The sequence below is a fragment of the Quercus lobata genome, chromosome 7 (assembly GCF_001633185.2).
Source record: "Quercus lobata isolate SW786 chromosome 7, ValleyOak3.0 Primary Assembly, whole genome shotgun sequence".
Classification (NCBI taxonomy): domain Eukaryota; kingdom Viridiplantae; phylum Streptophyta; class Magnoliopsida; order Fagales; family Fagaceae; genus Quercus; species Quercus lobata.
The window spans coordinates 4,129,928-4,153,750 of NC_044910.1; the positions used below are offsets into that span (position 1 = coordinate 4,129,928).

Consider the following 23,823-nt stretch of genomic DNA (forward strand, 5'->3'; position numbering starts at 1 on the left):
TGGTAAATAGGTCTCCATCAACTGTCATTGAATTTAAGACTCCTTTTGAGGTATGGTTTGGTACTCTTGCTAATTACTCTATTTTGAGAGTATTTGGTTGTCCTATTTATGCTCATGTGAATGATGGTAAACTTGAGCGGAGGGCAAATAGGTGCATATTCCTAGGCTATGCATTGGGGATAAAAGGTTATAGGTTGTGGTTTACAAATTTAGGATCTTCATGGTTAATTATCAACGGAGATATGAAATTTGATAAGTCTGCTATTGTTGACCAGTCAAAAGAGAGTATTGAGATAGTCAAAGACCATGGTGTTAGTGAGCAGGTGGAGCTTAAGATTGAAGCTTTGTGGATTGTTGCTTTGGGTGAATAGATTGTGTCTCTTCAATATTTGAAAGGTACTGCAAATGTTGACTTGGTATATTATAGGGATTCTATAGAGAGTAGTAGCATTGTTGGATTTGTGGATTTTGATTTTATTGGTGATTTGGACAAGAAGAAATTTCTGACAAGTTATGTCTTCACATTTGGTTGTGCTATTAGTTGGGAGGTGACACTACGGTTGACGATTGTTTTGTCTACTACAAAAACAGAGTATATGGCAGTGAAAGTAGCTATTTGGTTGAAGGGTTTGGTTGGTGATCTGGGATTACAGCATGATGGTATTGTTGTATTTTGTGATAGTCAGAGCACCATACATTTGACTAAAAATCAGATGTATCATGAGATAACCAAACACATTGATGTCAAATATCACTTCATTAGTGAGATTGTATCTCAAGGCACCGTTGCAGTTAGAAAGATTGCTACATTGGATAATCCAGCGGATATGATGACCAAGCTAGTTCTTTTGGACAAGTTCAAGTATTGCTTGGACTTGATTTGTGTTTGTGATTTGTGATAGCCCTTGAGGGCTTTGGTTTGGCGGTGGAGAAGTTTTGTTCATAGGGCTTGACCAAATTCAAGCCAAGGTGGAGATTTGTTATGATTAGTGGCTTGAATAGTGCACGTGAGAGTGCATAGTCCTTGTCTTGGAAGGATTTGTAAACCAAGTCCTAGTTATATTAGGACTTGTATAGCCGACTTTGTGATATGCTCTCAAATAATATACCCTAGCCGACTTATACTTCGTATAAATATATTTGTTATGCGGCAATTGATTGATTAGTGATAAAAGGCAGCCGCATATTATTTTAGAGTTCTAAGCCGTGCTTTGTTTTGAGAGAGAAATTTAGGTTTTCTCTAGTCACATGCTTCTGGTGATTGAGAGCTATTTTGGGTGTATTTGGGGTTTGGGTTTTGTGAGAGTGTTTTGGTACTACCTTTGTAATCTCTTCCTTTTGTTAGTGAAACTTTCTTCTCAACACCGCCCGTTGACGTAGGCCAAAAGCCGAACCACGTAAATTTTTGTGTTCCCGTGTAATTGTTTCTTTTGTCGTTCTATTTCTATTTTGTATAAACCCACTGTTATTTAGATACACACACAACAAATTGATATTCATGCTTCTGCTATTCTCAACAAATTGGTATTAAAGCTTCCACTTTTACAACATAATCATTGCTTCAATTGTGGTTTACCGATAATTCAATTTAAATGTTTATTTAGTGGTGAACAAATTAGAGACGTCCACAGTGGAAGATCAAATAAAGCATTAGGTTTAAAGAAATAATCCAATCTGTAACCATGAATGCTGAAAAGAGGCTTAACAAGGGTTCGAGATCAGATATTAATACTAGGACATCCCCTATAGATTTTGGACAGACCATATTGACAGAGTAGCCAGCAGTATAATTCTGTTTATGTATCCTTGAAGACCACAGTGAGTCAGTGACAAAAGCTCCTATCAATTAGGTAAACATGGTGTGTCTACTGTAATATTATAACTAAATTGGTTTAGAAAGAATGTGTATGTGTCTGATATATTGATATAAGGTCCTGCAACCTGTTTTCTTGAACCTTAGAAGGCCATTTTACTCTTTTTGTTTTTGGATAATTCCATAATTGAGGGAAGGGGGATTTGAACCTAGATATCTTCGTTGGAAATACTAGGTGGTACCAGTAGGGCTACAAGACTTTTGATTAGAAGGTCCTTTTCTGTTAATGCTAAATAAATTAATTGAGTATAATTACTGTAAAACAAAATTTAAGATCAATGGTATATAATATGACAGTGCATGTAACAATTTGATATGAAGAAACAAATGAATAGGAATTGAAATAAAGAAACTAGAAACAGTTTATAAGCATGTTAATTAAGACAATTTGAATTACATTTTATAACATTAGCACCAATAGGCTATAAATACAACCAAAATATGGCATCATCAACTTATTCTAACACAAATAATCCAATGTTATACTTGCCGGGTTAACAAAGGGATAGGATTATTCTCAAACAAAAACTGTATAAATTTTACCAAAAAAAAAATTACTCTTCTAATTGAATCTGATTTGGTATTTTGGCTGTTTATCAGGGTGGAAGAGACCAAAATGTCGCTCAGTTTCCTCAGGGCCTTTTTTGTTTTCATCAAACATAGCAAACAAATAAGTTTGTATAGCTTGTCCAGGCCTCTTTGGAGTCCCACTGTTCACATGATTGATCAAATTCTGGTAGTAAGTGGCAGCATTATCAATTGTTGCAGCATCATGACCCTCAGATGGCCAACCACTCTCTGATACAACAACCTTCACATTGGAACCACCTGATTTCTCAAGGGCAGAATAGAGAGCATCCAAGATTGCATCAAAGAGATTTTGGTATCCATACTCACCATCTTGTACCACAACCCCTGGTGATCTTAATAAGGCATAGTCTAAACTGATGCTTTGTGAGTTACCAATGTAGCTAAAGTATGGGTACACATTGGCAAGAAGTGGTGCCCCATTGTTTGCTAGGAAGGTAACGACTGAGGCCATGTATGAACTTGCACTGTCACTAAATGAGCCTGCTGATGGAGGGTATGAATTGCCCAACAGTGACATATCTATTGAAGTTGAAACCTTAATCTGGTCTTGTAAATTGGCTGAGACAATTGCATTGTGAATGTTCTGCATGGCTGGTACAACATATTGGGCCCTTCCATCATTAGGCTTTATTTCATTCCCAACAGCAATGTATCTATATGTGACATCTGGGTAGTTCAGTACATTTTGCCGGACCCAATCGTTTGCAGTTGCAGCATCAGAAAGGGCTTGAAGTTTATCATTAGTGACATCCAGGATCAGTTCTATGTTGGATCCTCTAAGGGCCTCCAAGATTGCTGGATTTGGACCATAAATTCGCATTTTTCCTATGCCATTTAATTTGTTCGAAAAAGATTTATAACTTCCTGTTCAGGTGGTAAATTATCTCCTATTTGTCCATAGCAAACACCTATAGGTTGTGCACCTGCATCAAATTGAACCAAGATTTTTTAGTTTTCAACAACAGGACAAAATTCATATTTTTAGTTTTCAAAGACAAGATAAACTTCATATAATTTACACTGCTAGAATTTTGGTTAAAATCTAATAAATTTTGGAATGCTTTAAGTTAAATAATAAGGTGAGGTGCCCAAATTTTGGCAAGTTAAAGAACTTATTGCAGTTTTTTATTCTCACCTACTCAAAATTCAAGAGGGTAGTTTCTTTTTACAATAATGTTTACCTAATTAATATATTGGTTTTCCCTAAGAACAGACAAAATGAAATATATGTTGGGTACGTGAATATGGATAATTGTGCCTTTTTTTTATTATTATTAAAACTTGAGTTGTCTTTTTATTTATTTATTTTTTAATGCAAGAAACTTGAGTTGTCTTGATATATACAATCTCATCCTAATCCGACATGTTTACAAAAGAAACTCCATGAACCTATTAAAATACTTAAAACAGATAAAACAAATTCTAATTAAAGACCAACATCGGCTTAACTTAAACCCTACCACATTACCAAATGGGGAAGGTACGAGTCAAAGGTTTTTCAAATTATACCATAAACCCAACTTGTGTAGTTTATATTTTATAGTTTAAATAATAATATAATATATGTATTTTTAAATATGTTAGCTTTATATTTATTTTATAGTTTGATACTCAGTTTTGATAAAGTTAGAATATTATGTTCAATTGTGTGAATCGTAATCATTTATTGAATAATAAGCTTTAATAATTAAATGAAAGATTTATTTCTATTTGGGTAGATGAAATTAGAAGAATTAATGCTAAGTTAAAAATTTGGCAGGACACACTAGAATCTAAAGACTGCTAAGTTAAAAATTTGGCAGGACACACTAGAATCTAAAGACTTTTAATTATGTAGGACTCAAGGATATGACATGTAGATTTAGCAAAAGTAAAAAGAAAAAAAAAGAAAAAAAAAAGTAGTGGTAAGGCTCAGTGGCCAAGAGATGCTAAAGAGGAGAGAGCATTTGATATCTTGAATTAATAATAAATAAAGATTGAGAGAATGAAAAGGGTGTGATCCTAGAATACATATTAGGTCCAAGAGAAAATTTTGTAAAACTTTCATAAGACTAACTATGCATATTAAGAAGCAACATATTCATAAATTGAGCAAGGCTAAAATGAAAATGTTTGATTGATAAGTGAAAATGCATGGAAATATACTACCAAATATGAGGATCTTCCTTTAAAAAAGGGCTTGTTAATTAAAGTAGTAGAGAATATGATTTGGATAGAATAAAAAACCGAAAAAGAATGCATATGACTAACCTTAACTAATATGTTGAGGATTCATAACTGACTCTAAAAATTTGGGACTAAGATTTGTGTGTTGATATATTAAGCTTGACAAAGTAGTGCCAACCTGGTGACTAAACCCAATCCAACCCATACAAGTTGCATTGGGTTGGGTTAAAGATTTCTCAACTCAAAGAGACCATTTTAGGTTGAAAAATACCTTAAACCCAACCAAATATGTCCCATGCATACTCCTAATTTTTAGCTACATGAAATGATGATAAATGTGTACGTACATTGATAAAAACAAATAAATAAGGCCCAATAAACATACCTATTTTTTCTAGGGAGGACATGAACAACCCAAGAAGCATGAATGTAGCAAGTATAAAAAACTTATTATTCATCTCAAAGAAATAAGCCATTGGGGATAGGAGGCAAAAACTACAATATATTTTCTTGCCCTTTGGATATCTCTGCCTTGTGAACTCCGACTGATACCACTATATATAGGGAAGGGGAAAGAGGGTCAACCGGTCAAGTACTCCCATGTGCATGCATTGGAATAAGTCTAAGTTAGAATTATGAAGTTCAGAAAGTCATATAGTCTTTATAATCGATCTATTGCCCAGTAGTTACGTAATTCTAGGAGGTGGGAAGAATAATGAGTAGATTCTGGAAATACTTTGACATTTGAATATTATATCTTATATTTATTCTGTAATTTAGTAGTAACTAAAAAAATCGATAGACATATTCGTATATAAAAAAAATTCTACTAAATTGTGTGTTATAAATTCGACCAAACCTCAATTAATCTCAATTATTGGGATCTAGTATGCAATAACTAATCTTTTGTATGACACCAAAGGTTGAAACTCTCTAATAAATATATATATATACTTATTAGTTATTACAATTATTATAATTTTTAAAAATAAATAGAATAATTTTATTTTTGAAAATTTGATAGTTATAATAACGAGATCCAAATATTTGTTTTCCTAAAAAAGAAAGGAGATTATTCCATTAAATTACAAGGTTTGTAGCAAACAAATAAAATAATTAATTTATATATATATATTTTGTTTACTAAACTTGAAACTGATAAAATTAAGTATAAAACAATTGGCTGTAACACAATACAATGCGAAAGAAAATGTAATTGTTAATTTTCTATAATAGTCAATAACTAAGAATCAATTAGTTGAGAACCTACTAGGAAACTTTAATCGATAGAAAGAAAGGAAAAAGAGAGAAAATTGTAGGAATTCTTTTAAATTATTGAATGTCATGTTTGCTAGAATCCTAGACTCATTCCTAGACTCATGCCATGATTGATGAGTATTTTCAGATGGCTAGAACCTACTAATTAGTCGCCGCTGACCATATGGAACAAGACCATATTTTTCCAAGGTTTAGAAAACAAATAATTCAACCACTTCCTTGAAAGTTCAACCAGACCAAACCCATTAAAGACCTGTTCTTATTGCACTAATTAATGAATCTTGAAAGTTAAAATGAGAAAAATGACTGTAGAGTAATACCATTTTTATCTGATATAAAAATGGATAGGATCCTTAATTGATAGAGTGCCATCTTATAGATCATTGATTATTGTAAAATAAAATTAATTGGGTCTTCTTGTCTAATCTAGAATTCGAATTATTAAACCTATATTAAAAAGGAAAAAGGAAAAGAATTCCAATTAGTGAACCCATTCCTTCCTCGATAAAATTTAGCTACAAAATTGGTTGTAGTTTAAAGTTACAATCTTATTCAATATTATTAGCATTACTAAATATTTCAAACATCTAACCATTGGATTGCATGTTCTTTACACTCTTTCTTTGCTCTCTTAATGCATATGTCAAAATTTGTATCAGTTGGATATTATTTACTTTATAATTTATAAGATTATATTTTATACTAAATTTTAAATTACAAAAATTTGTAATTTAAACAATTTATTGATGACATAATTATTAATTTTTAATTTTTTAGAAATTTTGCAAACATAGATGATATAAGAAGAAAAAGTAATCCAATGGTGAATTTGTCAAAATTCACCTCCAATAAAAAGATAATGAGTAAGATTGTAGTCTTAAGATACAATTAATTTTGTGGCTAAATTTTCTCATTCCTACCAATGCAATCTGACCTAACCCATTGAACACCAAGCACCAACTCTGAAGACAGAAATGCACTAGTGGCATCTGAGCCAATTTCTGATGATGACTCTTTCCAAGAAGTGGTTTCAATCCAAATCGCACTAGGAGGTATCAGCTTTAGCAAAAAGAGAAAAGTGGGTCTTTGATAATTCATGGTATGGTCCACTGTCATAGCTAGCATATACCATATTTGGTTAAGGGTCAATGCAAGGAAGTAGTCCATATATTCTTTTGGTCTTTGATTAAAAAAGTCCAATTCTCAATAGCTTTTAAGTCTACAAATTGCTTATTCAATAGACCCAGACACATGCAAAGATATCTAAATTATCAAATTATATGGCCCTTTCTAAGGCCCTAATAAGAAGACAAAAAAAATTATGGTCTTTCTTTCCCTAGATGTAACAAAAGTACTCAGTATGAGCCAAGGTTGAATCATATGCATGTCGGTCCTAAACATGCAAAAATATTTTTGATTCCCACTAATGGACGGTAAAGGAAGGCATGGTGTGTGTGTGTGAGAGAGTTTTACATCAATGGCCAGCAAATCTCTACGTACCAAGATTTACAGTGGAGATCTTTTATCCATCTGAGAAAGTTGCCCTACATCATGGATTGTCTTTCTTAGCTAGCTTAGCCATAGGTCATGTACCATTGCCACTAGTCCATTCATCATTCAGCTCAAATTCATATATAAATCCTACAATTCGTGGGTTATGGAAGTTGAAACACCATATTGCAGTGGCACCAGAGAGAGACTGAGAGAGAGAGAGAGAGAGAGAGAGAGAGAGAGAGAGGGGATTAGGGGCAAGCAGTAATATGGGAAATTTTTTTATTCAATTTATTGTTGTCTTAATAGTTAATATGGGAAATTTTCTAATTCTCTTGCCATGGTTTTAGTTATTTTTCAACTCTTTTTAGGCAGGCAGTGGTTTGCAAAATTTACTTTGGGCAATGTTTGAGATATCTTAAATGTCACTGTTGGATTTTAATCTTGATTATATTGAGAAATTATTTCATAAGCAGAATATTGTACTTCTTAGAACATTTTGCCTGTTAAGTTGACTGATATACTTGATTAGTTGGTTATGATTTCTGTTATATATAACCAATGAGCTATTGCTCGATTCCCAAATAATGGGATAAAGAGTGAGGTTGTGGGTTCAAAATTTATTTATTTATTATTATTTTTTAATGCTTCTAATAGGTCATGAATCCACTACTTCACCTTACACATAGAACTTATAAGGGGAGTAGGTGCCAATTGAACTAGTCCTCATTGGCAACCAATTAATAGTAATATGCATCTCATTCAAAAGACCAAGCTTTGATATTAGACCTTGATAATTCTGATACGTGAACGATGATGATCAGATGAACTGAAGTCTGCTAAGGAGTAGTAGACTCCTCAAACACCAGTTGAAATGCAATTTTATATCACAAGCTGTTCAAAGTTGACCCCTTACTCAAAGCATTTTGATTGTCACAGTTGTTTATGTATTATTATCAACATGAATCTGTTGGAACATTGTCTTCATTGCAAAATCAAAATTACTCTCACCTGCTACAACTTTTGTACACTTGCTGATTGAGACCACATATATATATATATATATATATATATATATATATATTTTAAAGTGTTCCAATAAAATGTTTTAGCAGCATTTTGATTTGTAAATGCTTCACTTCTGCCCACATTGCTAGTGATAAGTATGTTAACTGTACAAATACCTGCTCACATATTTTTTTTCCCACTATAAATGAATACTTACTGATAACTTTTAACTTATATTTTGTTACAGGTGGACTGGTTTCAAGTGGTGGACTTCTTGGTTTTGTTTTCTCAAGAAATCTTGCAACTCTGAGCACTGGTGTGCTCTTTGGAGGTGCTTTGCTAGCTCTCAGCACCTTTAGCTTAAAGATCTGGAGGCAAGGAAAATCCAGTTTGCCCTTCATTCTAGGACAAGCAGGTTCTGATTTGTCTGTGACTTCAGTCCAGTTTTAGTCTTGATATATGTTTTGTTATTGCCTGTATTTAAGTTATGGATATTTTGGGAGATATTCCTATACTAACTTTGTATACCTCTAATTTTGTAGCACTCTCAGCAGCGCTTCTTTGGAAGAACTTTCAGAGCTACTCATTGGTATTACATCACATGAACAGAAAATTCATCTTACTCATTAGCTAGTTGATTCATTGTTTCTAACTTTATAATTGTATTGTGGATGCAGACAAAGAAAGTATTTCCAACAGGTTTTTATGCTGCTATTAGGTATCGCAATATCTGACTGCCAATGTTTTTTTTCTTTTGAAAAGAGAGTTCAATTTCTAGAATCTATTTTGAATCTAACTGTATTCTGTGTTTTTGTCCTTAAAAAGTGTTGCAATGCTCTGCTTCTACTCATATGTGCTGATCTCGGGAGGGAACCCACCACCAAAGAAATTGAAGTCATCTCCAAGTTTTGCATCATGATGAGAACACCTAAGGTATGATTATTAGATATGGAAGGGTAGGATTTTGTTTGATTTAATGTTGTATTGTGAATTCAATGGGGGTTATTATAGATGCATAATGTTGAACATGCTTATTTTTATTCGATTACTAATTTGATAGAATTATGTAATTTGTGTATGGTCCCTAGTCATATACATCTTGTATACTTGTGTGACTCGGTTATTGTTATTGGGTGACTCGATTCTTGTTATTAATAAAACCTTATTACTAATGAAAAACAAATGTTGAACGAGCTTATATTAACACAAAGTAGGTAACAATGAGTTGAGCAAATGTGTATTTTGTCAGATAGAACGCAGGATTAACTGTCCTGTTTGCTTTATGTAAATGATTGCCTGAATTATATTTCTTAGGGAATAATGTCACGAGTGAAGTTGAGATTAAAGGGTTCCAAATCACATATTGGGATTAAAATATGAAGCCCGGGCACCATTGGTTTTTAAGCAGTGGCCGATTTCAATGAGTAATGTTTTTGTGTAAAGCTTTAAGTATGATTTTGTAAATGCATTATATTACGTTTTTCAATTAACTACAACCACATGCTTGCATGCCATTTATCAATGAAGCATAAGCAGTATTATAATTTCTTAATTAAATTCAATGCAACTATATGATGTGTTTAAATTTAATTGAGAAATTTAATGTACTCTATTTAAGGAATTGTACAGGGTTGTGGAATGTACTAGAAATTCCATGTACACACTTGGCCTCCAAAAAAAGAGAAAAGCCGTAGGTCCATGTGAATTCTATGAATATAGAACGCTGTGAGTAACGGATAACATCGGGTTTTTCTGTCATATGTGAATTTACCCATGCTTCAATAAGTTTCTAATTAAATGATTGTTGCGGATTTTATTTTTTGAAAAGCAAACACATGCGCACACACACAAGGAAGAGAGAATGAAGTTTTAACACAATAACACACCACAAACAACTGATATTATCTATGAAACAATTGAGCTACTTAATTATTAATTATTTAGGCTATGGTATTCTGAAATAAGTAAGTTAATCGTGCATATTGGCTTAAAGAGGTATGATGTACTCATATACCTAATAACATCTCAATGGAATCAATATGAAGACATGGTAGTAATTTTTCAAATTGAAAATTAGTAATGTATATGTGAGAATTTCAATCTAAGAGGATCCAAGATTTTTTTGAATTTTTTAAAATAATCCTTTGGTGGTAGCGAATCTCAAGGTAGAAATTCGATCTTGAATATACCTCCCAAATCTAAGGGACTTGCAATGAAGGGTTTTCAATGAGGGTCTTTTTTTTGGTTGAATTCATGGAATCGCCGCTTAATTTAACTAGTCACAAACTCTCATGATACATTGGAAGGCTACTATTATATTTACAAGTGACCAAAAATGGGTAACCAAAAATGGATAACGAAATAGTCGCCACTTAATTTCATGAGAAGGCTTCTATTATATTTACAAGTGACCAAAAATGGGTAAAGAAATAGTCGCCACTTAATTTAACTTGTCGCAAACTCTCCCAAATGCAAGAAATTGATTCATTAGAATCGATTGTAAGTTGGACTACAAAAATGGGTAACAAAATCAATTGCAAGTTACGAACTATCCGGTCTCTTACTAGTAACAAAATCACTTGCAATTTCTAATTTTGTCTTGATGGATCAAGTGTGAATCCTTCATCTAGATTTTCAAGTATCAAGATAAAGAAATATGTTTTTGATAATTAGTTAAGTATCAAGATAAAGAAATATGTTTTTGATAATTAGTAAGTATCAAGATAAATAAAATCTAATACCAATGACTCTTGAAAGCCAACATACCTGCAATGATTTTGTAAATGCAACACACTTTGATTTGGGACAAAATGGGCTTCTGCCCTTTTGGGGCAAATTAATTAGCCTTTTCCCCTTCTTCCCAAACTAAATAGGGAAATACTCCTCTTCTGAAAATCGATTTTAAATTGCCTATAACTCGATTTCATGGATATCAAATTACAAAACGCCACTATAGGTCCTTAAAACCGTCACTATAGGTCCTTAAAAACGTCACTATAGGGCTCCAGAATTTTTTTTTTTTTAACTCGATTTTGAGAAAGTTGATTTTCAAAAGATGGGCATTTCCCTATTTAGTTTGGAAAGAAGGGCAAAAGGCTAATTAATTTGCCCGAAAAGGGCAGAAGCCCATTTTGTCCCTTTGATTTATGGCTGCATATGCAGCAAATTTATGCAAAATAAAAATGAAATTAAGTGGGATAAGGATACCCAATTGAATGGTCAGGTGTTCGAAGAACTTTGAATTCCTTTTTTTTTTTTGGGTTTTTTTGGGTTTTTATTTTTATTTTTGTAGAGGTGTACACACAATTTTTGTAAAAGAAGAATCACACGATCACGAAATAGTGTAACAAATAATCAATTTGTATTTGATTTGTATATATGTGAGTATAATCCTCTGTATGAATCTTTACAATGAAAGAGTACAATAAATTCATTTGATTCGATCTCCAAGAAACGTTACGATCCTTAGGGGCTATGAAACTTGATCTTGAATTGTGCTTTAATGTCTCCAAGTTAAATGAATAGTTGAATGTGCTTGATTTGATGCGAGGGGCCGTTGGCTTGATCTCGGACTAGATTAAAGGAGAATCGCCACTTTGATTTGAAGAAGTAAGAATAGGCCTCGATGAACAATGGAATTCTTGTGAACTTTAGAGATGACTCTTTATTTTGGCAGAGTGTCAGTAGTGTTTTCTCTCTAAGTATCTTCCTTTTTCTCATATGAGAAGTCTCTATTTATAGGCAACTCAATAGTATTTAATTTGGAATTTTCTCTTAGCATTTATTGAGAGTTGAATTATGAATTTAATTTGGTATTTCATTTAATAAGAATTTTCCATATAGGTCTTTTCTTCTGACGCTATCATATGGCTTTCTTCATTTGATGTTGCCACGTGGCTTGATTTCATTTGCTAATCGTCCACGTCATCAATTGAATATTAATTTGATCACAAATATTTTATCATGAACAATTTGACAGTTGTGAATACATCATAAAATTTTGATGTCTACAAAAGGAAATTGAGAAAGAACTATTATAGAGCTATTTAATATTTATTTATTTTTTGATGGAAGAGCTCTATTTGATTTGAATATCTACCATTACTATTCTCAAAAAAAAAAAAAAAAAAAAAAAAAAAAAAAAAAAAAAAAACTACCATTACGGACATTATTTATTTCAAACTAATAAAATATGCTTCTCCACACCAAATATCACAACGTTTGATATACATTCATTTATTACAAATATGCAATATTCCAGACTGATATTTTGCTCCATGAATTAAACTAAATTCATCACAAACATTTAAACACTTAACAATACATATTCTTTATAAAAAAAAAAAAAAGGCGAAAACACCACTTTGGTCCCTACATTTTGGTGTTACAATCAATTTAGTCCCTATATTTTGGTAACGGTCAATTTGGTCCCTGTTATTTTCAACTTGCAATTAATTTGGTCCCTACTGTTAGCTCACTAACGGAAAATGCATATGTGGCAAACGGTTTGCGTTATTGGTGCACACATGACTAAAATAATAATATAAAATCAAACAATTAAACATTAAAAAAAGCCATGTAAGCATTTTAAAAAAAAAATCCACGTCACCCAAAAAAATTCTAAAAGAATTATTTGAAAGAAAATAAATAAAGAAAGTGAATTAAAAAAGATCTTCAATTTCTTTTATTTACTTTTGTATTCTTGCATTTTCTCAGTTACCAAACACAATACCCAACAAACACAGCAATCTAAAACCAAACACTAATCACACAATTATCTACACTCAAATTTTCTTTTCCATTCTTTCTCTTTTCATATATTTCCCCAAACCCACTCAGACCTCTCTCTCACAAACTCGCTCTCTTTGTCTTTTTGTCTCTCCGTCTCTTTTCTACACTTAGTCCTTATTCTTCTAAAGATTGCGTTGTAAATTTTGGTATAAAAACCAGTAGAGCACTCTTGGATAAAATTAAAATCATCAAAAAATTATCCCAAATTTGTCCACAAAGTTCAAGATTTCCTTAATCAAATCTACCCTTATCCATTGCGTATTTTTGTGTTTCTTTTGTCCTCATTCACTTGCTAGCCACCATAGGTAAGGATAATAATATCCTGTACGTACTAGCGAAGTGGAATTTGTTAGAGAGGTGAAAGGATTGATATGGTTTGGGTAGGTTGAGATCTTTTCAGTGTTTGTTCATGATTGGTGTTTGCTGGGTTCTATTTGTGTGTTTAATTTAGTAAAGGGTTTCATTATGTTGGGATTTTCAGATTGCTTTGTGTTTGGGAGGTAATAAAATACAAGAAGAATATAAAAGAAAATGAAAGAAATTGTGGATTTTTATCATTTTTTTTATTCAAAAAATCATTTTCTTTATTTTTTTTCTTTCAATTAATTTTATCAGAATTTTTTTGTTTTGATATGGAATTTTCTTTTTTATTAAAATGCTTATGTGGCTTTTTCAATATTTAATTATTTGATTTTATATTATTATTTTAGTCCCGTGTGTGCCAACAATGTAAACCGTTTGCCACGTATACATTTTCAGTTAGTGAGTTACGGTAGGGACCAAATTGATTACTACACCAAAATGTAGGGATCAAAATAGTATTTTCGCCTTATAAAAAAACATATATTACCTAATTGTTATTATTATTATTTTTTTGTTGAAATGACCCAGTTGTTGGTTGAGAATTGAGATAGACGGGCACCTCATTAATACAACTTTTTTTTTAGAAGACTTATTAATACAACTTAATTCTGCATTATGCTCCTAAACTTAATATACCAATTAAATATTGAGTTTTTGTAAGCAAATATAAAAGCTATTTGTATTTTTTTTTTCTTTGTTGTGTTTGCAGGTCAAGCACCATTTTCTTATTCATCAAAAAAAATTTCTTCATTTTATCTTTAATTATCAAAACACATTTTTGTCTTTTTATAATTAAATTCTATTTAAAAAAAATTCTTTTTAATAATAAAGTGGCACATCAATCACATTTGATAGAAGTGAGACAGAACAATTTTGTTTTACAGACTTGCAGACACCTATGTTTTCATAGAAAAATTCACAGACTCTCATCCACTCACCTCATTGAAGATAAAATGATCAAACTCTAGGATGTCTTTTTTGTATTTTGCCCAATTTATTAAAGATATATGTAAACGAACCTAAAACAAAGGCTAACCCCAAAACAAAGGCAAAATAAAGCGTAATTACAATTTACAAATTTTTTTTTTGAAACTTTACAAATTAGTTCCTTGTGATTAAGGGTAATTATACCTTCCTGTCTTTTGGAGTAAAATGAAAAGGTCATAATCTTCGTCCTATCGTAATTGATGGATTGTCCCACATGATGCCCACATTGCTTGAGCAGAATTTTTTTTTGGACACACAGAGTAGTGGATACATAAAGCTAAATGTTAGTATTAAAATTCCATCGAACAATGTATATGATCACATTGCTTGTAATTTTATGCCCACATAGCTTGTGGAGCAAAAGGCAGAATTTGAGCCTTACTTCATTGACATGCATACTTCACGAAAAGGCAAAGAACCAAGTTAGAGAGGGTAAGGAGTGGATGGATCAGGGAGGCAAAATGAAGAAGAATAAAGTAAGAGTGTCTAGTTGGAGAAAAGAATGAGTGACATAAATGGAGAATAAAGCAAGTGGTATTTGTGCTTGACTTCACTAGCAAGCATACCTCATGAGAACGCAAGGGCCAAAGTTGGTTCCAATATATTTAATATTTCACACCATCAGAGGCAACATTCTCATTTAACAAAGAAAAAACAACCATAACTCTCCCTTCCTCCACTTCAATAAACACTTTGCAGCACCCTCATTGATAAAATAAGAACAACAATAACTCTCCCCCCTCCTCCACCTCAGTAAACATGACGGAGTTGGTCTCTTCTGTTGCGGAAAAAGTCATTGAGAAGCTAGGATCCATTGCTTACCAAGAGATTTGCTTGGCATGGGGCATTGAAAGCGATCTGAAAAATCTTAAGCTCACCATGTCTGCCATCCAAGCTAAGTTGTTGGATGCCGAGGAGAGGCAAGCAAAAGAACGTGGCCTTAGTCTTTGGCTGGGGGAACTCAAAGATGTGCTTTATGATGCAGTGGATGTGATGGATGAATTCGAGTGTGAAGCTCTACGGAAGCAAGTGGTGAAAACATATGGGAGCACTGGTAAAAAGGTACGCCGTTTCTTTTCGTGTTCTAATCCACTTGCCTTCCGTTTTAAAATGGGTCATAGAATGAAGGGGATTAGAGAGAGGTTAGAAGGGATAAAAAAGGTTAGTGATCAATTTAATCTTCAGGAGAGGGAACTTGACGATAAGCATATTGTCGTCAGGGAAACTCACTCCTTTGTCACTGGTTCTGATGTTATTGGGAGGGATAAAGACAAGCAAGAGATAATACATCTTCTGATGCAACCAGATGATGATGGTAATGTTTCTGTGATTCCAATAGTTGGAATTGGAGGTATGGGCAAGACCACACTTGCCCAGTCAGTGTATAATGATGAAATGGTTAAAAGGAATTTTTCTCCTAGAGTATGGGTATGCGTGTCAGTGGATTTTGATGTTAAAAAATTGGCAAAAGAAATCCTTAAGTCTGCAGCTCGTGAAAATAGCGAGAAGATGCATATAGATGAGAACATGAGTCTAGATGAGGTGCAAGCCAGTTTACGAAACGTTTTGAAAGGGAAAAAGTTTTTAATTGTTTTGGATGATGTTTGGAATGAAAAACGTAATAAATGGAATGATTTGAAAACTTTGTTAACAGGTGCCAAAGGAAGTAAAATTATTGTCACTACACGCAGTAAAAAAGTTGCCTCAGTGATGGCTTTTGGACCCATCCATGAATTGAAAGGTCTTTCTAAGGATGATTGTTTGCGCTTGTTCTTGAGATGTGCATTCAAGGAAGGAGAGGACAGAGATCCAAAATTGGTAGAGTTTGGAGACCAGATAGTCAAAAAATGCGGAGGTGTTCCTTTGGCTGTGAAGACTTTAGGGAGCATACTTTATTCTAAAACCGATGAGCTTGAATGGATCTCTGTAAGGGATAATGAGATATGGAAACTAGAGCAAGAGGAAAATGACATTTTACCAGCGTTAAGATTGAGTTACAATGAATTGCCATTATACTTAAAACATTGTTTTGCTTATTGCTCATTGTATCCAAAAGATTATGAATATGACAGTGTGGAATTGATTCAATGTTGGATGGCTAATGGGCTCCTCCAAAAGCCGGACAAAAGTACTAGAGAGTTGGAAGATATTGGACAACAATATGCAAAGGAGTTATTGGCAAGATCATTTTTCCAAGAAGCTCCTGCTTGGAGTTCTTCATATGAAACACATAGCCTACAGGACAATGATCCTAATTATTTTGTATTTAAAATACATGATTTGTTGCATGATCTTTCATTATATGTTGCACAAAATGATTTTTGCTTGATTGGAAACAGCAACAACACCAACAATTATGATAAGGCTCGATATGTGTCAATTTTGGACCACAATTTGGGTTCTAATGAAGTGACAACAATGTTGCACAAGTTGAAAGATACCGTATGGACGATTATTCTCCCAAGTGAATTTGGACATTCTATTAATATCAAAGAATTCCCTTTGGAAATATGCATGTCAAGGTTTAAGTACATGCGGCTACTAGATTTAAGACGTTCAACATTTGAGGTATTGCCAAGCTCCATTGGTACTTTGAAACATTTGAGATATCTTGACTTACGGTGGAACGAGCATATCAAGAAATTTCCCAACTCCATTTGTGAGCTGCAAAATTTGGAAACTTTGATGCTAGATGGCTGTAAAGAGCTGGAAGAGTTGCCAAGAGATATAAGGAAGATGATTAGCCTTAGATATTTGTTGATACTCACAAAACAGATGTGTTTTCCACACAATGGGATCGGGTGTCTGCGTTCTCTTCGAACTTTGATCTTTCACAATTGTCCCAAACTAGAGTATTTTCTTGACGGCATCCAACACCTCACTGCTCTTCGCAGGTTGAGCTTTGAAAGATGTGAAAGCCTGATCTCTTTGCCGAGCGGTATGAAAGACCTAAATATGTTGGAAATACTGGTAATCTCTGACTGTAAAAAGCTTACTTTGATGGAAGGGGAGGACTACCCAACGAGCCTTCGATTACTCTCGATCAATAAATTGCCACAACTAGTGGCTTTTCCCCAAGGCCTTAAAAGATCTGCCAGCACTTTACAGCTCCTCTCTATTGCTCATTGTCACAACTTGGAAGCATTGCCGGAGTGGCTTCCAGATCTCAGTTCACTTCAAATTCTTAAGATTTTGCGTTGCACAAAATTATCCTCTTTACCAGAGGGGATGCATCGCCTCACTGCCCTAAAAGAAGTGAGCACTGATAATAATTATCTGCGTCAATCTTGGCCCATTACAAAGCCCAGGCCTATTTTTATAAAATTTACTTATCGGGCAACAGGTCCCGCTCTGGCATTTTATGAGAAAGATGGAATACTCCATCCAATCGAAGTCGGGGGGGACGCATGCTGCAATTAGACTTCATTATCAACCATGACTTGATAATGAAGCCCTCTTTTTCATTTTAAAGCACGTGCATTGACGGAATGATTAGGTAAGGCTTAACTCTTCTTCCTCTCCTACCTAGTATTTAGGTTATTACACTGCCACAGGACAAACACTGCTCCCTTTTTGGTTTTGCACAAAATTATACGTTTTTTATATTCTTAATAAACATGTCAAATTTCATGTCAATTGAATGTTATTTACTATTTGATTCATAAATTTATTTTTTATACATAATTTTCTTTTCTCTCCTTTTGACACATCAAGCACAACATTTAAAAATCTTGTTATCTTTTCATTTCCTCTCTCTAAAAACAGGGGTGGCTCTACTTGTTAGTCAGGATAGTCACATGACCACCTTGACTTGAAAATTCTTTTTATATACCTTGAAGAAAAATTTAAAATTAATATGGAAAAAAAATCTTGACCACCCTAAAAAAGACTTTAGACAGCCTAAATAAAAATGTGAGCCTATTAAAAATAGAATTTGATATCTCCAAAATTTTGGTTTGAACTAAAAAATTGTGAGAAATACTATGTTCACAAAATTTTCACAACACTTTTACAAATAAATTCTAAGTGGCAAATTATTACTGACTATTACTATTGGATAAAAATGTAATTTCAATAGTAAATTCAAATTAGAACTAATAGCAATTTACTATTTAGGATTTGTTGTGAAATGTTGTGGTACATAAAACTTCTCAAAATTTGCCTAAAAAAATACAAATTAGCCTAAACCAAATGTTTAATTGTGATTTTTTAAATTGTGTTTTCAATAACCATATTTTAAAATGGTTATATATTTTTTTTCTTCTAAAAAATGCACATTTTCAAATAATTAGTCTATTAGTACTTGCTTTAGTTTTTAGCTAACTTTGTTAAATTTATTTGATACATTTTGTACACACGCATATGCACTAGAGTAATACTTGAATACTTCACTGAACATGATTAATGTAATGATTGAATGCTTAAGTTGAATACATTAAAAAAAAAAAAAAAACTAATTGTTTACCCTTTATTCTTTTCCTAGTACTACGAACAAATTTCTTATAAGGAAATCACTTGTATTCCAAGATCCATCTTCTAAGAAAATTTGTATTGACTTGAATAATCTTCTTTCAAATCCTAGGTTATGATAAAATGTCTCATCTTTTCATCCTAATGATCTGGATGAATTAAGAAGAGCATATTTACAAAGAGGTTCTTGTTGACCTCTAGGCCATGTTTCCCTAAAAAAGAAATTAGTGGAGCATTGCATAGATTTTATCCTAATTAGCTTAAAGAATACAAAAATTGGTTCGAACAAATCATAAAAAAGGATGATGCATTTTTTTTTTATTGTTATGAGAGATCAATAGTTTAATAATTGCTTGGTTGTATACATTGAAAAAGATATAGCTAATAGCTTTAATAATGAAGCTATCATACAACGATTTCAAAATATGAAAAATTGTAAAAGGAAATTTAAAAACTTTATATATTTGAGTGTGTGTGTATGTGTGTGAGATGTCGATATATTCAAGTTTTATTTTTATTAAATTTTGTTTAATTTAATTTTTTAATGACCACCCTAAAAAGAATCCCTAGAACCGCCATTGTCTAAAAGTGAACTGAACATGGTGTTAATGAAATTATTTAGCCTATTATTTTATTGCTAAGAGTGGATGCTATGCTAAAATATGAAATTAAAAAGTAAAAACAGATTAACCCGACCCATGCATAACTTGCAATTGAAGGTCATATTTCACAATTTAAAATCAAGGAAGTATGAATTCTATATATTTGTGAAAATGGCATTATTTTGATTATATTTGATTCTTCTTGTTTCAAAATTAGTACGATGTTAGTGGGAGGTTGTTCTCTTAGAAAGGGATGTTCTTTGTGCTTAAAATTGCCACTATATCTCATTTTTTTATTAATTTCAATATTCAAACAGTGTTGTGCATTAGCAACATTAAATCCACTCTAATTATTTTTAAAAAAAAGGATGATATTTTTATAATATTAAAATGAGCCATAGTTTCGGGTTTTAAATTGTCTATCTATATGCTTTTTTCTTCTTGAACAAAAGCTTGGATTAGCAAACTAACCTCTTCTACACACCATTTTTTTTTATTAAGTGTTGAAGGATTGTACATCATAAAATCTTTTGTTGCGGAGCCAAACATATCGTTTCCAAATTTACAAAGTATGATGCCTAATTAAGATATACATTTCTTAGTACCAGTGGATTTTCTTCAATTTATACTCATCTAATGATTCCATGGTTTAAAATGTTGCAGCTTATCAATTCAGCAATAACATGCAGCATGGAAAGTCTCAGCCTTCTCTTGTATTGTAATTTTTTTTTTTTTTTTTTAAATATTGTAGTGTGAATTAAGTGTTGTAATTGGTAATGGAATGATGTGTATTTACATTTATGATTTCATCCATATTTCATGTATTGTCAAATTTGCACAATGTTTCAATAACTCGAGTCATGTGTTATTGATTGTTTATCTTTGCTTCTTGGTTATTGGAGTAACTGAAATGAAACTCTCTGTTGTGCTTTGTCTTTTAATTATTATTATTTTTTTTTTTTTTTAATTTGAAGACTGATCTTTTGTCTTATGGTATAAAATATCTAATGGTATTAGAATATTTGGTAAGCCAACAATATGAAAAGTTGAGTTTGATGGAAGTGGAAGACTACCAAAAGGTTTGCATTAGCCATTAATTGCTGGTATTTTATATTTACCTATTGTCATATCTACTGAGGGGGATGCATGGCCTTAATGCCATACAAGGACAGAAGTCTGAAGATTGTTCTAATTCAAATTGAAAATGGCAAGGGGATATTGGTGAGTATTGTGTATAATTTGCCTCTTATATCATATTACAAGGTGAATTTGGCCTCCATTGTTTGTTGAGATTCACATAATTTGGAATACACTTGACACTTCTTGTTTATGAAGTTTCAGATTTTCTTGGAAGATCATTCTGTCTAAGAAAAAGGGATTCCTTTAGCTTAAAACATCTTTTCCTGGTGAGATATCAGAGTTTTAATTTAACTAAATCCATGATGTCTAAGCAACAAAGAAAGACTGAAAGTTCAAATAGTGTAAAAACACCCTTGAACGTTTAGACCCCCAAATTACAACTTAATCAATTCAAGCATTATGTCAAACAACTAGTGTGCGGAAAATTATCATAAGCTATAATACGGAATTGGAAAAACTATCTAAGCCAAATTAAAAACACAACCCACAGCAGATAATAAAAGGCAAAGAAAAAAGGGAAGGAAGATGCAAACACAAAGACAACACGCGATGTGTTATCGAAAAGGAAACCGAAGCCCTCGGCGTAAAACCTCTCCGCCGCCCTCCAAGCGGTAAACAATCCACTAGAAAATGTAATCGGGATACATGGATAGCAATAGACCCTCCAAGCCTAATCTACCCAATGTACCTAAGCCCTCCAAGCTTCTTGCTCCAACGAGGTTGCACCGAACCTTTTTCTTTTCTAACTTCTCGGATTCCGCTACTAGACCGTAGCATCAACCAATGTAGATTGGTTCCTTCCTAACTGCTTCCCAGAAATCCAAACAGCCCTCTCACAGTGATGAATATGGTGAGAACAAGGTTTGGTAAAATGCCTCTCAAGGATGTGACAATGGAGAGGAAGAGAGTTGAGGAATTTGAAAAGACTCTAATGTATAGATTGTGGGTGAATCAATCTTGTTTTTCTTTAGGGTTTCTCTCTTAAAATTCTCTCTGGAAGCTCTCTTTCATTTGTGGGTAAAAGGAGTATTTATACTGGAGTAAGAGAGGAATGTGAGACGATAGGATTTACAAAATAGGGGTGGCTCGCGGCTTGACCTCGCGACTTGACTGAGTCACGAGATCCAGTCGCGAGATAACCGTATGGCTAGTTGTCCTGTTTTGTCCTGTAGTGCTCCAGCTAACATAACTATTCACCTTCTGGCATGCTTGGCACGTGTGCTGCGTCTGGCGGCTTGAAGCCGCGAGCCACCCACGAGTCTCTGTTTTCTTGCACACTCTTGAGCAATCAACACTCTATCTCACTCACTACCCTTACAACAAACCCACCTAAATACAAGGTTACTAAATGCTGAAATACAAGTAAATTTGGCACGGAATAAAGCCAATAAAATGGTTGATTAAATTCAACCTTACAAAGACATTGAATCAGCCATGAAATTAGCTTAGTTGCTTGTTTGAGATCCCTTGTTTGAATCAGTCTTTCTCATAGGACATGCATGGCTCTCTCAAAACTAGCTGCTGATTTTGGTAGAAAATCTATGTTGTCATTGCAATAGTTTTTTTGCTCACAACATGCACCTGTGATATCTACTGACTCATGAAGACATGATAAAGCCCTAAGGTTATTATTATTATGCTCAAGCTTTAGAAATTCCTTGGTAGCTATATAAGGTGGGATATGGAGAAAAAAATTAAAATTAAGTTATGTCTTTCTCCTTGCATGCATGCTCTACAATGTTATTTGTTTTGCTTTTACTTGCATGGATAATGTTAAAGATGTATAACTTGGGATTTCATTGTTGACATGCTTATGAATACTCAGTTGATGAGTGTTCCTCAATGAAAATTTGGAATTACAGCCTATCAACATATGCAAAGAGTTTAAAATTGTACTACTCATGATCTAGTTACTTCTTGATGAATGCATGTTTAATAATTTGATCTCCAATTTAAGTTCAGTTGCAAAGAAGTGTGGTGTCATTACAGCTGTGGTATAAGGTTTCCTTTGCACTTTATAGGGTAAAATCGATGAAATTTATGGGCAAGAGGCATCTAGAATAACGACACCACACTTTTTGATCGGAAGTGTTTAAGGTAGGATTGGAATTAGTTTGGTTTACTCAGGTCAAACAGGGAACTTTTTAATTCATTGTTGTGAAATCTGATAAGTCAATTTACATAGATCCAAATCCCTTAGATTGTTCTTACATATAGTTTTCACAATAATCATAGCTAAGCATAGATCCCTATGAAAATTTCATGCCTAATTTACCAATTATAATTTGGCAAGGGATGTTGAATGTTAAGCACATCTCTCTCTCTCTTCCAATGGATTTGTCACACTTCTTCCGCACAATCTATACCTTTTATCTTTGTTCTTTAGTTGTGGTGGCACTACATTATTTTTTAAAGATGACAGCTCTGTTTTTTGTCTGAAGAAAGTTTGAGAACTTTATAATAATATTGTAAGTCATTGCATCATATATGCTAAAAGTTCCCCAAAAACAGAAGTATCATAAAATATTGAACATATTTAGGTGAACAATCAGTAGTTAAATTACATTTTCTATGCACAAATTGGTTCTTTAAACAATGGCATTTCATATAGATAACCCATTGGTTTTGGAAAATATCAGTAGTTTAGTATTTTTACAAGTAATATTATCTACTCGTTCTGGTCCAGGGGACTTTACCACAGTCCTTTTTTATCGAAATTATCATCTCATCAGCTATGTTCATCTTTGCTTTTGTTGAGGCTAATATTTTGGCAAGACCATCCTTTTGGTAAACTTTCTATTAGAAATTTCTTAATTTTCTAGCTGTTGATAAGAAATAAATTTATGATGGAATTGTTGTTAATCCATTGTTTAATATCCCGATTTCTTAATTTTAACTAATAATCTCTTAGATGAATTTCCCATCTTGCAATTAATCCTGACACACTAGACATGACTTTGTCCAGATCTTTTGCTCTTAAGAACGCAGGAGTAAGCCATATCGCATTCATTTGATGCTGCTTTCTCATGGACAGGAGCCTGCCCCTACTATCTTATTGTTCTT

General features: G+C 33.0%; 3 protein-coding genes and 1 pseudogene across 8 annotated transcripts in view; 3 read left to right on the top strand and 1 right to left on the bottom strand.

Annotated features, from left to right (window-relative positions):
- The window catches only part of LOC115953103 (putative disease resistance protein RGA4), an 80,102-nt gene that overhangs the window by 46,315 nt on the left and 9,964 nt on the right, over positions 1-23,823 (top strand). The window lies entirely within an intron of this gene.
- Positions 2,292-5,106, bottom strand: LOC115953104 (annotated as a pseudogene).
- On the top strand, positions 7,335-9,522 carry LOC115951416 (protein FATTY ACID EXPORT 1, chloroplastic-like). Its single transcript, XM_031068631.1, has 5 exons — positions 7,335-7,341; positions 8,655-8,822; positions 8,950-8,996; positions 9,085-9,125; positions 9,233-9,522. Exons 1-5 carry the CDS (start codon positions 7,335-7,337, stop codon positions 9,324-9,326), a joined length of 357 nt encoding a protein of 118 aa, XP_030924491.1. The 3' UTR covers positions 9,327-9,522.
- Positions 14,991-20,546, top strand: LOC115953101 (disease resistance protein RGA2-like). 2 transcript variants are annotated; one of them, XM_031070597.1, is made up of 3 exons: positions 14,991-18,044; positions 20,122-20,189; positions 20,284-20,546. In XM_031070597.1, exon 1 carries the CDS (start codon positions 15,308-15,310, stop codon positions 17,966-17,968), a length of 2,661 nt encoding a protein of 886 aa, XP_030926457.1. In that variant the 5' UTR covers positions 14,991-15,307; the 3' UTR covers positions 17,969-18,044; positions 20,122-20,189; positions 20,284-20,546. The 2 variants fall into 2 exon arrangements, with proteins under 2 accessions (XP_030926457.1, XP_030926456.1); XM_031070596.1 differs by lacking the exon at positions 20,122-20,189.

Excerpts from the sequence above, each read along its gene's own strand:
- LOC115951416 (XM_031068631.1), top strand. Across the intron at positions 8,997-9,084 it reads ACTTTCAGAGCTACTCATTG|ACAAAGAAAGTATTTCCAAC; the intron begins GTATTACATCAC and ends TTGTGGATGCAG. Across the intron at positions 9,126-9,232 it reads GGTTTTTATGCTGCTATTAG|TGTTGCAATGCTCTGCTTCT; the intron begins GTATCGCAATAT and ends GTCCTTAAAAAG.
- LOC115953101 (XM_031070597.1), top strand. The coding sequence starts at position 15,308 with ATGACGGAGTTGGTCTCTTCTGTTGCGGAAAAAGTCATTGAGAAGCTA.